Here is an 18,854-nt window from a genome sequence, read left to right as displayed (position 1 = left end):
AGACATTTCTCCAAAGAAGATATACAGATGCCCAACAGACACATGAAAGAATGCTCAACATCCTTAATCATTAGAGAAATGCAAATCAAAACTACAATGAGGTATCATCTCACACCGGTCAGAATGGCCATCATCAAAAAATCTAGAAACAATAAATGCTGGAGAGGGTGTGGAGAAAAGGGAACATTCTTGCACTGTTGGTGGGAATGTAAATTGATACAGCCACTATGGAAAACAGTATGGAGGTTCCTTAAAAAACTAAAAATAGAACTATCATATGACCCAGCAATCCCACTACTGGGCATATAACCTGAGAAAACCATAATTCAAAAAGAGTCATGTACCAAAATGTTCATTGCAGCTCTATTTACAATAGCCAGGACATGGAAGCAACCAAAGTGTCCATCATTGGATGAATGGATAAAGAAGATGTGGCACATATATACAATGGAATATTACTCAGCCATAAAAAGAAATGAAATGGAGGTATTTGTAATGAGGTGGATGGAGTTAGAGTCTGTCATACAGAGTGAAGTAAGTCAGAAAGAGAAAAACAAATACAGTATGCTAACACATATATATGGAATCTAAGGAAAAAAAAAAAAAGGACATGAAGAACCTAGTGGCAAGATGGGAATAAAGACACAGACCTACTAAAGAATGGACTTGAGGATATGGGGAGGGGGAGGAGTGAGATGTGACAGGGTGAGAGAGTGTCATGGACATATATACACTACCAAATGTAAAATAGATAGCTAGTGGGAAGCAGCCGCATAGCACAGGGAGATCAGATCGGTGCTTTGTGACCACCTAGAGGGGTGGGATACGGAGGGTGGGAGGGAGGGAGATGCAAGAGGGAAGAGATATGGGAACATATGTATATATATAACTGATTCACTTTGTTTTAAAGCAGAAACTAACACACCATTGTAAAGCAATTATACTTCAATAAAGATGTTAAAAAAAAATGAGACAGCAGAGAAATATGTCCCAGATGAAGGAACAAGATAAAACCCAAGGAGAACAACTATGTGAAGTGGAGATAGGCAATCTATGCAAAAAAGAATTCAGAGTAATGATAGTAAAGATGATCTAAGATCTCAGAAAAAGAATGGAAACACAGATCAAGAAGATACAAAGAGTGTTTAACAAAGACCTAGAACAACTAAAGAATAGAGATGAATACACTACAATAACTGAAATGAAAAATACACTAGAAAGAATCAATTGCAGAATAACTGAGGCAGAAGAACGAATAAGTGAGCTGGAAGACAGAATGGTGGAAATCACTGCCAAGGAACAGAAAAAAGAAAAAAGAATGAAAAGAGATGAGGACAGTCTAAGAGACATCTGGTCATTAAATGCACCAACATTCACATTATAGGGGTCCCAGAAGGAGAAGAGAGAGGGAAAGGACCTGAGAAAATACTGGGAGAGATAACAGATGAAAACTTCCCTAACACGGGAAAGGAAACAGTCACCCAAGTCCAGGAAGTGCAGAGTCCCAGGCAGGATAAACCCAAGGAGGAACACGATGAGACACACAGTAATCAAACTGACAAAAATTAAAGACAAAGAAAAAATACTAAAAGCAACAAATAACATACAAGGGAACTCCCATAAGGTTATCAGCTGATCTCTCAGCAGAAACTCTGCAGGCCACAAGGGAGTGGCATGATATATTTAAAGTGATGGGGAAGGAGTCAAGATGGTGGTGTGGGAAGACGTGGAATTAGCATCTCCCCACAACTAGGGCGCCTGCCGGCCGCTGGTGAGAGACTCTGACCCCCAAGGAGATGGGAGGAACCCCAGAGTGAACCAGTAGGATGTAGGGGAACTGAGGGGGGTAGGAGAACTGGAGGCCAAGATTGGCGCCCCGAGGCCGGGGAGATCAGGAGAGGCAGGCGGGAGGGACTCTCTGGGAAGAGTGGGAGAGGAGCGGAGGGTGATCGCCTGGCCCACTCGGGCTGGGGAGCTTGCTGAGCTGCCAAGCTGGTTCCCCCTGCTCCAAAGCCCCATCCAGGCTGCCTGGGTCCTGGGGGCATAGGAGGGAGGCTGGGAAGATCAGGGGTGGCAGGCGGAAGGGGCCATCCAGGAGGAGTGGGAGAGGAGCGGAGGGCGATTGCCCTGCCAACTGGGGCCCGGGGAGCCTGCTAAGCTCCCAGGCTGGTCCCCTGCGATCCAAAGCCCCCTCCCTCCTCCAGGCCATGTGGGTCCTTGGGGGCATAGGAAGGAGGCCGGGGAGATCAGGAGAGGCAGGTTGGAGGGGGCCTCTGGGAGGAGCAGGAGAGGAGCAGAGGGCAACTGACCCACCCACTAGGGCAGAGGGAGCCTATTGAACTCCCAGGCCAGTCCCCTGCCCTCCAAGGCCCCCCCTTACCCCACCCCCAGCCGCATTGGTCCTGGGGGCATAAGAAGGAGGCCCAGGAGATCAGGAGAGGAAGGCGGGAGGGGCCCTCCCAGGCCCCAGACCGCAGGAACAGAAGAGGAGAGGAGGGTGTGTGCCCTGCCCACTTGAGCCCAGGAAGCCTGCTGGGCTCCCAGGTGAGGTCTCCTGCCCTCTGAGACCAGGGGTGGGAGGCACGCCTGGGCCCCTTCTGTTCCTTGAGCCTAAGCCCCACCCCCCACAGCCCCCAGGGCCTTTTCCAGCCCTGTGGGTCCTGAGCATTGGCCCCGCCCACTGCACAAATCTCACCCTTGCTTAGGCCCCCCTCTCCACAGCCAAGGGCTCCACCACCCCGCCCTTTTTTTTTCTTTTCCCTTCTCCTCTTTTTTACGATTGTGGTACTGATGTACCTTCCAGTTGTTGATTCATCTATATTTTTATTTTTACACTCTTTCTAACGTACCTGTTAGTTTCCTAGTCTAATTTTATTTTTTACATTGTTATTGTTCTATTTTTTATTTATTTTTTGCTGCTCCACGCGGCTTGCGGGATCTTGATTCATGAGCTCTGCAGTCGGAGCTCCAAGACCGAACCACTGGACTAACAGAGAACCTCAGACCTCAGGGAATATTTACTGGAGTGAGGTCTCACAGAGTTCCTCATCTCAGCACCAAGACCCAGCTCTGCCCAATAGCCTACAAACTCCAATGTTGGAAGCCTCAGGCCAAACAACCAGTAAAACAGGAACACAATCCCACTCATTAAAAAAACAAAAAAAGAAACAGCAAAAAAATATGTCACAGATGAAGGAACAAGGTAAAAACCTACAAAACCAAATAAATGTAGAGGAAATAGGCAATCTACCTGAAAAAGAATTCAGAGCAATGATAGTGAAGATGATCCAGAATCTCAGAAACAGAAATGCAAGCACGGATTGAGAAAATACAAGAAATGTTTAACAAAGATATAGAAGAACTAAAGAACAAACAGAGGTGAACAATACAATAACTGAAATGAAAAATACACTAGAAGGAATCAATAACAGAATAATGGAGGAAGAAGAATGAATAAGTGAGCTGAAAGACAAAATGGTGGAAATAACTGCCGAGGAGCAGAATAAAGAAAAAAGAATGAGGGCTTCCCTGGTGGCACAGTGGTTAAGAATCTGCCTGCCAATGCAAGGGACAAGGGTTCGAGCCCTGGTCCGGGAAGACCCCACATGCTGTGGAGCAACTAAGCCTGTGTGCCACAACTACTGAGCCTGAGCTCTAGAGCCCGCAAGCCACAACTACTGAGCCCACGTGCCACAACTACTGAAGCCTGTGCGCCTAGAGCCTGTGCTCCGCAACAAGAGAAGCCACGACAATGAGAAGCCCTCGCACCACAACGAAGAGTAGCCCCCGCTCACCGCAACCAGAGAAAGCCTGCGCACAGCAACGAAGACCCAACACGGCCAAAAGTAAATAAATAAATAAATGTTTAAAAAAAAAGAAAAAAAGAATGAAAAAAACTGACAATCTCAGAGACCTCTGGGACAACATAAAATACACCAACATTAGAATTATAGGGGTCCCAGAAGAAGAAGAGAAAAAGAAAGGGTCTTAGAAAATATCTGAAGAGATTATAGTGGAAAACTTCCCTAACATGGGAAAGGAAATAGTCACCCAAGTCCAGGGAGCAAAGAGAGTCCCATACAGGATAAACCCTAGGAAAAACACACCACGACACATATTAATCAAACTAACAAAAATTAAATTCAAAGAAAAAATATTAAAAGCAGCAAGGGAAAAACAAAAATAACATACAAGGAATCCCCATAAGGTTATCAGCTGATCTTTCAGTGGAAACTCTGCAGGCCAAAAGGGAGTGGCAGAATATATTTAAAGTTATGAAAGAGAAAAGTCTACAACCAAGATTACTCTACCCAGCAAGGATCTCATTCAGATTTGATGGAGAAGTCAAAGGCTTTTCAGACAAACAAAAACTAAGAGAATTCAGCACCACCAAACCAGCTTTAGAACAAATGCTAAAGAAAGTTCTCAAAGCAGGAAACACAATAGAAGAAGACCCACAAAAACAAACCAAAAACAATTAAGAAAATGGTAATATGAATATACATATTGATAATAACCTTAAATGTAAATGGATTAAATGCCCAACCAAAAGACATAGACTGGCTAAATGGATACAAAAACATGACCCATATATATGCTGTCTACAAGAGAGCCACTTCAGACCTAGGGACACATACAGACTGAAAGTGAATGGATGGAAAAAGATACTCCATGCAAATGGAAATCAAAAGAAAGCTGGAGTAGCAATACTTGTATCAGATAAAATAGACTTTAAAATAAAGACTCTTACAAGAGATAAGGAGGGACACTACATAATGATCAAATGATCAATCCAAGAAGATACAACAATTATAAATGTTTAGGCACCCAACACAGGAGCACCTCAATACATAAGGCAAAGGCTAACAACCATGAAAAGAGAAATTGACAGTAACACAATAATAGTACGGGACTTTCACACCCCACTTACACCAATGGACAGATCATCCAAACAGAAAATAAGTAAACACAAGCTTTAAATGACACAATAGACCAGACAGATCTAATTGATATTTATAGAACATTCCACCCAAAAGTGGCAGAATATACTTTCTTCTCAAGTGCATATGGAACATTCTCCAGGATATATCACATCTTGGATCACAAATCAAGCCTCGGAAAATTTAAGAAAATTGAAATTGTATCAAGCATTTTTTCTGACCACAACACTATGAGACTGGAAATCAATTACAGGAAAAAAAATTGTAAAAAACCCCAAATACATGGAGGCTAAACAGTGCACTACTAAATAACCAAGAGATCACTGAGGAAATCAAAGAAGAAATTAAAAAAATACATAGAAACAAATGACAACGAAAACACGATGACCCAAAACCTATGGGATGCAGCAAAAGCAGTTCTAAGAGGGAAGTTTATAGCAATTCAATCTCACCTCAAGAAACAAGAAAAATCTCAAACAATCTAACCCTACACTTAAAACAACTAGAGAAAGAAGAACAAAGAAAACCCAAAGTCAGTAGAAGGAAAGAAATCATAAAGATGAGAACAGAAATAAATGAAATAGAAACAAAGAAAACAATAGCAAAGATCAATAAAACTATAAGCTGGTTCTTTGAGGAGATAAACAAAATTGATAAAGCCTTAGCCAGACTAATCAAGAAAAAAAGGGAGAGGATGCAAATCAATAAAATTAGAAACGAAAAAGGAGAAATCACAACTGACACTGCAGAAATACAAAAGATTGTAAGAGACTACTACAAACAACTATATGCCAATAAAATGGACAACCATGAAAAAATGGACAAATTCTTGGAAAGGTACAATTTTTCAGGACTGAACCAGGAAGAATTAGAAAATATAAACAGACCTATCACAAGTAATGAAATTGAAACCTTAATTAAAAATCTTCCAACAAACAGAAGTCCAGGACCAGATGGCTTCACAGGCGAATTCTATCAAACATTTAGAAAAGAGCCTATACCAATCCTTCTCAAACTCTTCCCAAAAATTGCAGAGGGAGGAACACTCCCAAGTTCATTCTACAAAGTCTCCATCACCGTGATACCAAAACCAGAAAAAGATACCACAAAAAAAAGAAAATTACAGACCAATATCACTGATGAACATAGGCACAAAAATCCTGAACAAAATACTAGCAAACAGAATCCAACAGCACATTAAAAGGATCATACAACATGATTAAGTGGGATTTATCCCAGGGATGCAAGGATTCTTCAATATATGCAAATCAATCAATGTGATACATCACATTAACAAATTAATGAATAAAAACCATATGATCGGGGCTTCCCTGGTGGCGCAGTGGTTGAGAATCTGCCTGCCAATGCAGGGGACACGGGTTCGAGCCCTGGTCTGGGAAGATCCCACATGCCGCGGAGCAACTGGGCCCGTGAGCCACAACTACTGGGCCTGCGCGTCTGGAGCCTGTGCTCCACAACAAGAGAGGCCGCGATAGTGAGAGGCCCGCGCACCGCGATGAAGAGTGGCCCCCGCTCGCTGCAACTGGAGAAAGCCCTCGCACAGAGGTGAAGACCCAACACAGCCATAAATAAATAAATAAATTTAAAAAAAAAACCAAAAAAAAACCATATGATCATCTCAGTAGATGCAGAAAAAGCTTTTGACAAAATTCAACACCGATTTACGATAAAAACTCTCCAGAAAATGGGCATAGAGGGAACCTACATAATAAAAGCCATATATGACAAACCCACAGCAAGCATCATACTCAATGGTGAAAAACTGAAAGCATTTCCACTAGGATCAGGAACAAGACAAGGATGTCCACTCTTGCAACTCTTATTCAACATAGTTTTGGAAGTCCTAGCCACAGCAATAAGAGAAGAAAAAGAAATAAAAGGAATACAAATTGGAAAAGAAGAAGTAAAACTGTCACTCTTTGCAGATGACATAATACTATACATAGAAAATCCTAAAGATGCCACCAGAAAACTACTAGAACTAATCAATGAATTTGGTAAGGTTGCAGGATACAAAATTAATGCGCAGAAATCTCTGGCATTCCTATACACCAACAGTGAAAAGCCAGAAAGAGAAATTAAGGAAACAATCCCATTCACCATTGCAACAAAAAGAATAAAATACCCAAGAATAAACCTGCCTAAGGACGTGAAAGACTTGTACTCAGAAAACTATAAAACACTGATGAAACAAACCAAAGATGACATAAATAGATGGAGAAATATATCATGTTCTTGGATTGGAAGAATCAATACTGTGAAAACGACTATACTGCCCAAAGCAATCTACAGATTCAATGCAATCCCTATTAAACTATCAATGACATTCTTCACAGAATTAGAACAAAAAAATCTTACAATTCATATGGAAACACAAAAGACCAAGCAATCTTGAGAAAGAAAAACGGAGACGGAGGAATTAGGCTCCCCGACTTCAAACTATACCACAAAGCTACAGTAATCAAGACAGTATGGTAATGCACAAAAACAGAAATACAGATCAATGGTACAGGACAGAATGCCCAGAGATAAACTCACACACATATGGGCACCTGAATTACGACAAAGGAGGCAAGAACGGACAATGGAGAAAAGACAGCCTCTTCAATAAGTGGTGCTGGGAAAACTGGACAGCTACATGTAAAAGAATGGATTTGAAAACTACCTAACACCATACACAAAAATAAAACTCCAAATGGATTAAGGACTTAAATGTAAGACCAGACACTATAAAACTTTTAGAGGAAAACACAGGAAAAACATGCTTTGACATAAACCACAGCAAAATCTTTTTTGACCCACCTCCTAGAATAATGGAAATTAAAAAAAACATAAAAAATGGGACTTAATTAAACTTAAAAGCTTTTTAACATCAAGGAAACCATAAACAAGACAAAAAGACAACCCTCAGAATGGGAGAAAATATTTGCAAATGAAACAACAGACAAAGGATTAATCTCCAAAATATATAAACAGCTCATGGAACTCAATATCAAAAACACAAACAATCGAGTTAAAAAATGGGCATTAGACCTAAATAGACATTTCACCAAGGAAAACATACAGATGGCCAAGAAGCACATGAAAAGATGCTCAACATTACTATTAGAGAAATGCAAATCAAAACTACAATGAGATATCACCTCATGCTGGTCAGAATGGCCATTATCAAAAAAGCTAGAAACAACAAATGCTGGAAAGGGTGTGGTGAAAAGGGAACCCTCCTACACTGTTGGTGGGAATGTAAATTGATACAACCACTATGGAAAACAGTATGGAGGTTCCTTAAAAAACTAAAAACAGAACTACCATATGATGCAGCAATCCCACTACTGGGCATATACCCTGAGAAAACCATAATTCAAAGAGACATGCACCACAATGTTCACTGCAGCACTATTTACAATAGCCAGAGCACGGAACCAACCTAAATGTCCATCAACAGATGAATGGAGAAAGAAGATGTGGCACATATATACAATGGAATATTACTCAGCCATAAAAAGAAACAAAATTGAGTTATTTGTAGTGAGGTGTCATACAGAGTGAAGTAAGTCGGAAAGAGAAAAACAAATACCGTATGCTAACGCATATATATGGAATCTTAAAAAAAGGTACTGATGAACCTAGTTGCAGGGCAGGAATAAAGAGGTAGACAGAGAATGGACCTGATGACATGGGGTGGGAGGGTGAAGCTGGGGAGAAGTGATAGTAGCATCGACGTATATACACTACCGAATGTAAAATAGTTGGCTGGTGGGAAGCAGCAGCAAAGCACAGGGAGATCGGCTCAGTGCTTTGCAATGACCTAGAGGGGTGGCATAGGGAGGATGGGAGGGGAGGCTCAAGAGGGAGGGGATATGGGGACACGTGTATGCATATGGCTGATTCGCTTTGTTGTGCAACAGAAACTAACATGGTATTGTAAAGCGATTATACTCCAATAAAGATGTATTAAAATAAATTAATTAATAAAGTGATCAAAGGGAAGAACCTACAACCAAGAATACTTTATCCAGTAAGGCTCTCATTCAGATTCAATGGAGAAATCAAAGCTTTACAGACATGCAAAAGGTAAGAAAATTCAGGACCACCAGACCAGCTTTGCAACAAATGCTAAAGAACTTCTCCAGGCAGAAAAGAAAAGGCCACAACTAGAAACAAGAAGAATACAAATGGAAAAGCTCACCATTAGGCAAACATACAGTAAAGGTAGGAAATCATCTGCATGCAAATATCATATCAAAACCAGCAATTGTGAGAAGAGGAGAGCAAAAATGCAGGATATTGGAATTGCATTTGAAATTAAAAAACCAGCAACTTTAAACAATCTTGTTTATATATAGACTGCTATATCAAAACCTCACAGTTAACCACAAACTGAAAATCTACAAAAATACACACACAAAAAAGAAAAAGGAATCCAAAGACAACGCTAAAGTTAGGCATCAAATCACAAAAGAAGAGAACAAAAGAGGAAGGGAAGAAAACAGACCTACAAAAGGAAATCCAAAATAATTAACAAAAGGGCAATAGGAACATACGTATCAATAATTACCTTAAACATAAATGGATTAAGTGCTCCAACCAAAAGACACAGACTGGCTGAATGGATACAAAAACAAGACCCATATATATGCTGTCTACAAGAGACCCACTTCAGATCTACTGACACATACTGAATGAAAGTGAGTGGATGGAAAAAGGTTTTCCATGCAAATGGAAATCAAAAGAAAGCTGGAGTAGCAATACCCATATCAGACAAAATAGACTTTAATAAAGACTGCTGTAAGAGACAAAGAAGGACACTACATAATGGTCAAGGGATCAATCCAAGAAAAAGATATAACAACTGTATATATGCACCCAACATAGCAGCACCTTAACATATAAGGTAAATAAATAGAGCCATAAAAAGAGAAATCAGGGGCTTCCCTGGTGGCGCAGTGGTTGAGAATCCGCCTGCCAATGCAGGGGACACGGGTTCGAGCCCTCGTCTGGGAAGATCCCACATGCCGCAGAGCAGCTGGGCCCGTGAGCCACAACTACTGAGCCTGCGCATCTGGAGCCTGTGCTCCACGACAGGAGAGGCCGCGATAGTGAGAGGCCCGCGCACCGCGATGAAGAGTGGCCCCCGCTTGCCGCAACTAGAGAAAGCCCTTGCACAGAAACGAAGACCCAACACAGCCAAAAATAAATTAACTAAAAAAAAAAAAAAAGAGAAATCAACAGTAACACGATAATAGTAGGGGACTTTAACACCCCACTTTCATCAATGGATGGATTATCCAGATAGAAAATAAATAAGGAAACACAGGCCTTAAAGGACACATTAAACCAAACAGACTTGATACTTATAGAGCATTCCATTCAAAATCAACAGAATATACATTCTTCTCAAGTGCACATAGAACATTCTCCAGGATTGATCGCATGCTGGATCACAATGCAAACCTTGGTAAGTTTAAGAAAACTGAAACCATATCAAGCATCTTTTCCAACCACAATGCTGAGATTAGAAATCAACTACAAGAAAAAAACTGTAAAAAACACAAACATGTGGAGGCTAAACAATATGCTACTAAACAACCAATGGATCACTGAAGAAAGCAAAGAGGAACTCAAAAAATACCTAGAGACAAATGAAAATGAAAGCATGATGATCCAAAATCTATGGGATGCAGCAAAACAGTTCTAAGAGGAAAGTTTATAGTGATACAATCTTACCTTAGGAAACAAGAAAAATCAGAAATAAACACCTAACCTTACACCTAAAGCAACTAGAGAAAGAAGAACAAACAAAACCGAAATTCAGTAGAAGGAAAGAAATCATAAAGATCAGAGAAGAAATAAATGAAATAGAAACAAAGAAAACAATAGAGAAGATCAATGAAACTAAAATCTGGTTCTTTGAAAAGATAAACAAAAATGATAAAAACCTTTAGCCAGACTCATCAAGAAAAACAGGAAGGGGGCTCAAATAAGTAAAATTAGAAATGAAAAAGGAGAACTTACAACAGACACCACAGAAATACAACGGATCTTATAAGAGACTGCTACAAACTAGATGCCAATAAAATGGACAACCTGGAAGAAATGGACAAATTCTTAGAAAGGTAAAATCTCCCAAGACTGAACCAGGAAGAAATAGAAAATATGAACAGACCAATCACAAGTACTGAAATTGAAACTGTGATTTAAAAACTCCCAACAAACAAAAGTCGAGGACCAGATGGCTTCACAGGTGAATTCTATCAAACATTTAGAGAAGAGTTAACACCTATCCTTCTGAAACTATTCCAAAAAAATTGCAGAGGAAAGAACACTCCCAAACTCATTCTATGAGGCCATGATCACCCTGATACCAAAACCAGACAAGGATACCACAAAAAAAAGAAAATTACAGGCCAATATCACCAATGAACACAGATGCAAAACTCCTCAACAAAATACTAGCAAACTGAATCCAACAATACATTAAAAGGATCATACACCATGATCAAGTGGAATTTTATCTCAGGAATGCAAGGATTCTTCAATAACTGCAAATCAGTCAGTGTGATACACCACATCAACAAATTGAAAAATAAAAATCCTATGATCATCTCAATAGCTGCAGAAAAAGCTTCTGACAAAATTCAACAGCTATTTATGATAAAAAAACTCTCCAGAAAGTGGGCAGAGAGGGAACATACCTCAACATAATAAAGGCCATATATGAGAAATCTACAGCTAACATCATACTCAACAATGAAAAGCTGAAAGCATTTCCTCTAAGATCAGGAACAAGAAAAGGATGTCCACTCTCGCCACTTTTACTCAACATAGTTTTGGAAGTCCTAGCCACAGCAATCAGAGAAGAAATAAAAGGAATCCAAATTGGAAAAGAAGAAGTAAAACTGTCACTGTTTGCAGATGACATGATACTGTACATAGAAATCCTAACGGTGTTAACAGAAAACTACTAGAGCTCATAAATGAATTCGGTAAAGTTGCAGGATACAAAATTAATACACAGAAATCTGTTGTATTTCTGTACACTAACAAGATCAGAAAGAGAAATTAAGGAAACAATCTCCATTTACCATTGCATCAAAAAGAATAAAATACCTAGGAATAAATCTACCTAAGGAGGCAAAAGACCTGTAACTCGGAAAACCATAAGATGCTGATGAAGGAAACCAAAGATGATACAAACAGATGGAAAGATATACCATGTTCTTGGATTGGAAGAACCAATATTGTCAAAATGACTGTACTAGCCAAGGCAATCTAGATTCAATGCAATCCCTACCAAATTGACAATGGCATTTTTCACAGAACTAGAACAAAAAAAATCTTAAAATCTGTATGGAGACACAAAAGACCCTGGATAGCCAAAGCAATCTTGAGAAAGAACAATGGAGCTGGAGGAATCAGGCTCCCTGACTTCAGACTATACTACTGATACAAAGCTACAGTCATCACAACAGTATGGTACTGGCACAAAAACAGACATATAGCTCAATGGAACACGATAGAAAGCCCAGAAATAAACCCATGCACCTATGGTTAATTAATCTACAACAAAGGAGGCAATACTATACAATGGAGGAAAGACAGTCTCTTTAATAAATGGTGCTGGGAAAACTGGACAGCTACATGTAAAAAAAAATGAAATTAGGGGCTTCCCTGGTGGCGCAGTGGTTGAGAATCTGCCTGCTAATGCAGGGTACACAGGTTTGAGCCCTGGTCTGGGAAGATCCCACATGCCGTGGAGCAACTAAGCCCATGAGCCACAACTAATGAGCCTGCGCGTCTGGAGCCTGTGCTCCGCAACAAGAGAGGCCGTGATAGTGAGAGGCCCGCGCACCGCGATGAAGAGTGGCCTCCACTTGCCGCAACTAGAGAAAGCCCTCGCACAGAAACGAAGACCCAACACAGCCATAAATAAATAAATAAATAAATTAATTAATTAATTAAAAAAACCCAAACCTGGTCCTTTAAAAAAAAAAAAAAAGATAAAAAAATGAAATTAGAACATTCTCTAACACCATACACAAAAATAAACTCAAAATAGATTAACCAGATGGGCCAGATATAGAACTCTTATAAGAAAACATAGGCAGAACACTCTGACATAAATCACGGCAATATCTTTTTCAATCCATCTCCTAGAGTAATGGAAATAAAAAATATAAATGAATGGGACCTAATTAAACTCAAAAGCTTTGCACAGCAAAGGAAACCATACACAAAACGAAAGCACAACCCACAGAATGCAAGAAAATATTTGCAAACAATGTGACCGACAAGGGATTAATCTCCAAAATTCACAAGCAGCTCATGCGGCTCAGTATCAAAAAAACAAAAACAAAAACAGAACAACCCAATCAAAAAATGGGCAAAAGACCTAAACAGACATTTCTCCAAAGAAGACATACAGATGGCCAAGAGACACATGAAAAGATGCTCAACATCGCTAATTATTAGAGAAACGCAAATCAAAACTACAATGAAATATCACCGCACACCAGGTCATCATCAAAGTCTACAAACAATAAATGCTGGAGAGGGTGTGGAGAAAAGGGAACTCTCCTACACTGTTGGTGGGGAAGTAAATTGGTACAAACACTATGGAGAACAGTATGGAGGTTCCTTAAGAAACTAAAAACCATATGATCCAGCAATCCCACTCCTGGGAATATATCTGGAGAAAAACAAGGGTTTGAAAAGATATATGCACTGCAATGTTCACTGCAGTGCTATTTACAATAGTCAAGACATGGAAGCAACCTAAATGTCCATCAACAGATGAATGGATAAAGATGTGGTACATATATACAATGGAATATTACTCAGCCATTAGAAAGAATGAAATAATGCCATTTGCAGCAACATGGACGGACCTGGAGATTATCATGCTAAGTGAAGTCAGTCAGACAGAGAAAGACAAATAGCATATGATGTCGCTTATATGTGAAATTTAAAAAAAAAAAAAAAGATACAAATGAACTTATTTACAAAACAGAAACAGAGTCACAGACTCAGAGAACAAATTTATGGTTACCAGGGGGAAGGGTTGAGGGGAGGGATAGATTGGGAGTTTGGGATTGACATGTACACACTGCTTTATTTAAAATACATAACCAACAGGGACCTACTGTATAGCACAGGGAACTCTACTCAATATTCTATAATAACCTATATGGGAAAAGAATCTGAAAAAGAATGGATATACGTATAACTGAATCACTTTGCTGTACACCTGAAACTAATGCAACATTGTTAATCAACTATACTCCAACATTAAATAAAAATAATTTAAAAAAGTCAAGGACCAGATGGCTTCACTGGTGAATTCTACCAAATATTTAAAGAATTAATACCAATCCTTCTCAAACCTTTCCAAAACACAGAAGAAGGAACACTTCCAAACTCATTTTACAAGGCCAACATTACCCTAAAACCAAAACCAGACAAGACGCCACAAAAAATTACAGACCAATGTTCCTGATGAACATAGATGCAAAAATCCTCAACAAAATATTAGCAAATGAATTCAACAGTACACTACAAGTATCATGCACCATGATCAAGTGGGATTTATTCCAGAAATGCAAGGATGGTTCAGCATTCACAAATCCGTCACTGTGTACACCACATTAACAAAAGATAAAAATCATATTATCATCTCAATAAATAAAAAGCATTTAACAAAATTCAACATCCATTTTAAAAACTTTCAACAAACTGGGTATAGAGGGAGTGTACTTCAACATAATAAACGCCATATATGACAAGTCCATAGCTAACATATTCAACAGTGAAAAGCTGAAAGTAGTTCCTCTAAGATCAGGAACAAGACAAGGATGCCTGCTTTTATTCAACATAGTACTACAAGTCCTAGACAGAGCAATTAGGCAAGAAAAAGAAATAAAAGACATCCAGATCAGAAATGAAGAAATACAACTCTTTACAGATGACATCATATTATATATGAAAAACCCTAAAGAAGCCACCAAAACTGTTAGAACTAATAAACGAATTTAGTAAAACTGCAGGTTACAAAATCAATATACAGTTGTTCCTTATGGCACTGACTCCATGCAGCCAAAAATCCGAGTATAACTTTACAGATAGTGCTCCATATCCACAGTTCTGCATCCATGGATTCAACCGGCACTGATGATGTAGTAGTATAGTACGTATTTATTGAAAAAAATCTATGTATAAGTGGACCTGCACAGTTCAAATCCACATTGTTCAAGGGTCAACTGTACAAAAATAGTTGTAATTCTATACATTAATAACAAACTATCAGAGAAATTGGAGTTACTCAGTTTTCCTAGGTCTCTCCTATATATATGTGTTACTAAACTTTTGTTTTCTCCTCTTTAAAAAAATAAAAAGAGAGAAATTAAGGAAAACTCCCATTTACAATTGCTTCAAAGAGAATAATATACCTAGGAATAAATTTAACCAAGGAGGTGAAAGACCTGTACACCGAAAACTATAAGACGCTGATGAAAGAAATTAAAGAAGACACAAATAAATGGAAAGATGATCTGTGTTCACGGATTGGAATTAAAACTGTTAAAATGTGCATACTCCTCAATGAGATCTACAAACTCCATGCAAACTCTATGAAAATTCCAATGGTATTTTTCACAGAAATAGAACAAACAATCATATAATTTGTTTGGAACCACAAAACACCCCAAATAGCCAAAACAATCCTGAGAAAAAAGAACAAAGCTGGAGGCCATGACACTTCCTGATTTCAAACTATATTACAAAGCTACAGTAATCAAAACAATATACTGGCAAAAAACAGACATAAAGCTTAATGGAACATAACAGAGAGCCTAAAAACAAACCCATGAATATATGGTCAATTAATTTATGATAAAGGAGCCAAGAATATACAGTGGGGAAAGGATAGCCTCTTTAATAAATGGTGTTGGGAAAACTGGACAGCCACATGCAAAATAATGAAACTGGACTCCTATCTTACACCAAACACAAAGATCAACTCAAAATGAATTAAGAGACTTGAGCATAAGACCTGAAGCCATAAACTCCTAGAAGAAATAAAAGTAAAAAGGCACTAATCTGGTTGACATTGGCCTTGGCAATGATTTTTTGCATTTGACACCAAAAGTAAAGGCAACAAAAGCAAAAATAAAGAGGTGGGGCTATTAAAACTAATAAACTTCCGCAAAGCAAAGAAAACCACCAACAAAATGAAAAGGCAATCTACCAAATAGGAGAATATAGTTGCAAATCAGGTATCTGATAAGGGGTTAATATTCAAAGTATTAACTCAACAGCAAAAAGAAAAAAAAAAATCCAATTAAATAATAGGCAGAGGGGGCTTCCCTGGTGGTGCAGTGGTTGAGAATCTGCCTGCCAATGCAGGGGACACGGGTTCGAGCCCTGGTCTGGGAAGATCCCACATGCCATGGAGCAACTGGGCTCGTGAGCCACAATTACTGAGCCTGCGCGTCTGGAGCCTGTGCTCCGCAACAAGAGAGGCCGCGATGGTGAGAGGCCCGCGCACCGCGATGAAGAGTGGTCCCCACTTGCTGCAACTAGAGAAAGCCCTCACACAGAAACGAAGACTCAACACAGTCATAAATAAATAAATAAATAAATAAATAAATAAAAGAACGTGAATTTCTAAAAAAAATAGGCAGAGGAACTGAACAGACATTTTTCCAAAGATGACATACAAAGGCCAACAGGTACGTGAAAAGGTGCTCAACATCACTAATGATTAGGGAAATGCAAATCAAAACCACAATTAGATATCAACTCATACCTATGGGAATGGCTATCCTCAAAAAAAGCAAGAAGTAACAAGTGTTGGAAAGGATGTAGAGAAAAGGTAACCCTTGCAAATCCTTGGTGGGAATGTAAATGGTGCAGCCATTATGGAAAACAATATGGAGGTTCCTGAAAGAATTAAAAATAAAACTACCATATGATCCAGCAATTCCACTTCTGGGTATATATCCAGAAAAGAAATGAAATCACTACCTCAAAAAGATAGCTGCATCTCCATGTTCACTGAACCATTATTTACAACAGCAAAGACATGTGAACAACGAAGTGTTCAGTCAATGGATAAAGAAAATGCGATATGTACACAATGGAATATTATTCTGCCATAAAAAAGAAGGAATTTCTGCCATTTGCACAACATGAATGGTCCTTGAGGGCATTATGCTAAGTGAAATGAGTCAGACAAAGACAAATACTCTATGATATTACTTATATGTGGAATTTAAAAAAATCAAATGCATAAAATACACAGAAGAACAGACTGGTGGTTGCCAGAGGTAGGGGGTATGAAGGATGGGTGAAATGTGTGAAGTTGTTCAAAAGGTAGAACTTACAGTTATAAGTTCTCAGAATATAATGTACAGTATGGTGACTACAATTAATACTGTATTGTGTATTTGAAAGTTGCTCAGAGATTAGATCTTAAAAGTTATCATCACATAAAAAAACTGAAAGTATGTGAATAGATGTTAACTAAACTTACTGTGGTAATCATTCTGCAATATACACATATATCAAATCATTATGTTGTACACCTTAAATGATACAATTTTGTATGTTAATTATATCTCAATAAAACTGGAAAAAATAAAAATTAAAAATGAATAAAAACAGATATGAAGAAAAGATACCAACTTTGAGAGAGTAATTCCTTTGAGGGAAAGAAAAAGAATGTGGGGAGGAGAGAAGAGATTTTAACTCTTTATTTCTTAAACACAAAAGGTGTAAAGCAAATATAACTTAGTATCTGCTACTTCTAGATGGAGATACAGGTATTTGATATTATTTTTGACGCTTTCACATATTTCTGAAATATTTAAAAAAGAAAGCCAGTCATTAGATCAGAGTGGCTAAGTGGTTTCTGGGGACGTCCTTAACCTGGCCTAAGATAGGTACCTGGCCTTTGCTTCTTCGGCCCATACTCCACGATGCTGTCACTATGCTGAGACAGTGTCTCATCATTTCCACTTTCCACCTCTTCATTTCCAATATCCTCCTCTTCAAAGCCGGTCTTTTCTTTAATTCGATCACCCAGGGCACTTTTTAACATCTATCAAGAAAATTCTTTTTAACATCTTTCATTGACTTCAGCAGAATGCAAGTTGGAAGGATTAGACAGAAATAACCTTTTAAAAGTTTTCTCAGATAATTAAGCCCAAGTTTAGATACAAATTTTCAGATGCTTATGCACAGTTTCTAAAGGATATATATATATCAATGCCATGGACTATTCAGTTTCAATAAACTTAAGAGTAAGTCACATACGGATTTAATATATTTATTCAATGATACCCCCAAACTACAGTATTTTATTTTGTGAAAATCAGAGATCCATCTAATTTTATACCAAATGTGTCTTTAGTGACAAAGGGAAACAATACAGATGTATCTAAAGATATACGGCTTAATATAACCATTTACATTAAATTATTTAGTTTTCATCAGAATTCAATAAAAATCTGGGACTTCCCTGGTGGTCCAGTGGTTAAGAATCCGCCTTCCAATACAGGGGACGTGGGTTCAATCCCTGGTTGGGGAACTAAGATCCCACATGCCACAGGACAACTAAGCCTGCACACAGCAACTACTGAGCCCGCGCACTCTAGAGCCTGCGTACCACAAATACTGAGCCTGTGCGCTCTGCAGCCCACGCGCCGCAACTACTGAGGCCTGTGCACTTTGGAGCCTGCACGCCACAACTAGAGAGCCCACAGGCTGCGACTACTGAGCCCACACACCACAACTAGAGAAGACTGCGCGCCGCAATGAAGAGCCCGTGCACCTCAATAAAAGATCCCGCATGCTGCAACTAAGACCTGACGCAGCCAAATAAATAAATAGATGGAT

The 18,854-nt window shown here is 38.9% G+C and overlaps 1 protein-coding gene across 3 annotated transcripts in view; it reads right to left on the bottom strand.

Moving 5' to 3' along the window:
- The window catches only part of CEP95 (centrosomal protein 95), a 66,897-nt gene that overhangs the window by 22,077 nt on the left and 25,966 nt on the right, over positions 1-18,854 (bottom strand). For all 3 annotated transcript variants that reach the window (XM_057535544.1, XM_057535542.1, XM_057535543.1), the window contains one exon: positions 17,904-18,057. In XM_057535544.1, the coding sequence (XP_057391527.1) occupies positions 17,904-18,057 (154 nt within the window). The remainder of the gene's footprint in view (positions 1-17,903; positions 18,058-18,854) is intronic.

Source organism: Balaenoptera acutorostrata, chromosome 20 (genome assembly GCF_949987535.1).
Source record: "Balaenoptera acutorostrata chromosome 20, mBalAcu1.1, whole genome shotgun sequence".
NCBI lineage: Eukaryota > Metazoa > Chordata > Mammalia > Artiodactyla > Balaenopteridae > Balaenoptera > Balaenoptera acutorostrata.
Note: the sequence above shows the minus strand (reverse complement) of the source record. Positions and strands in the feature narration are given on the sequence as shown.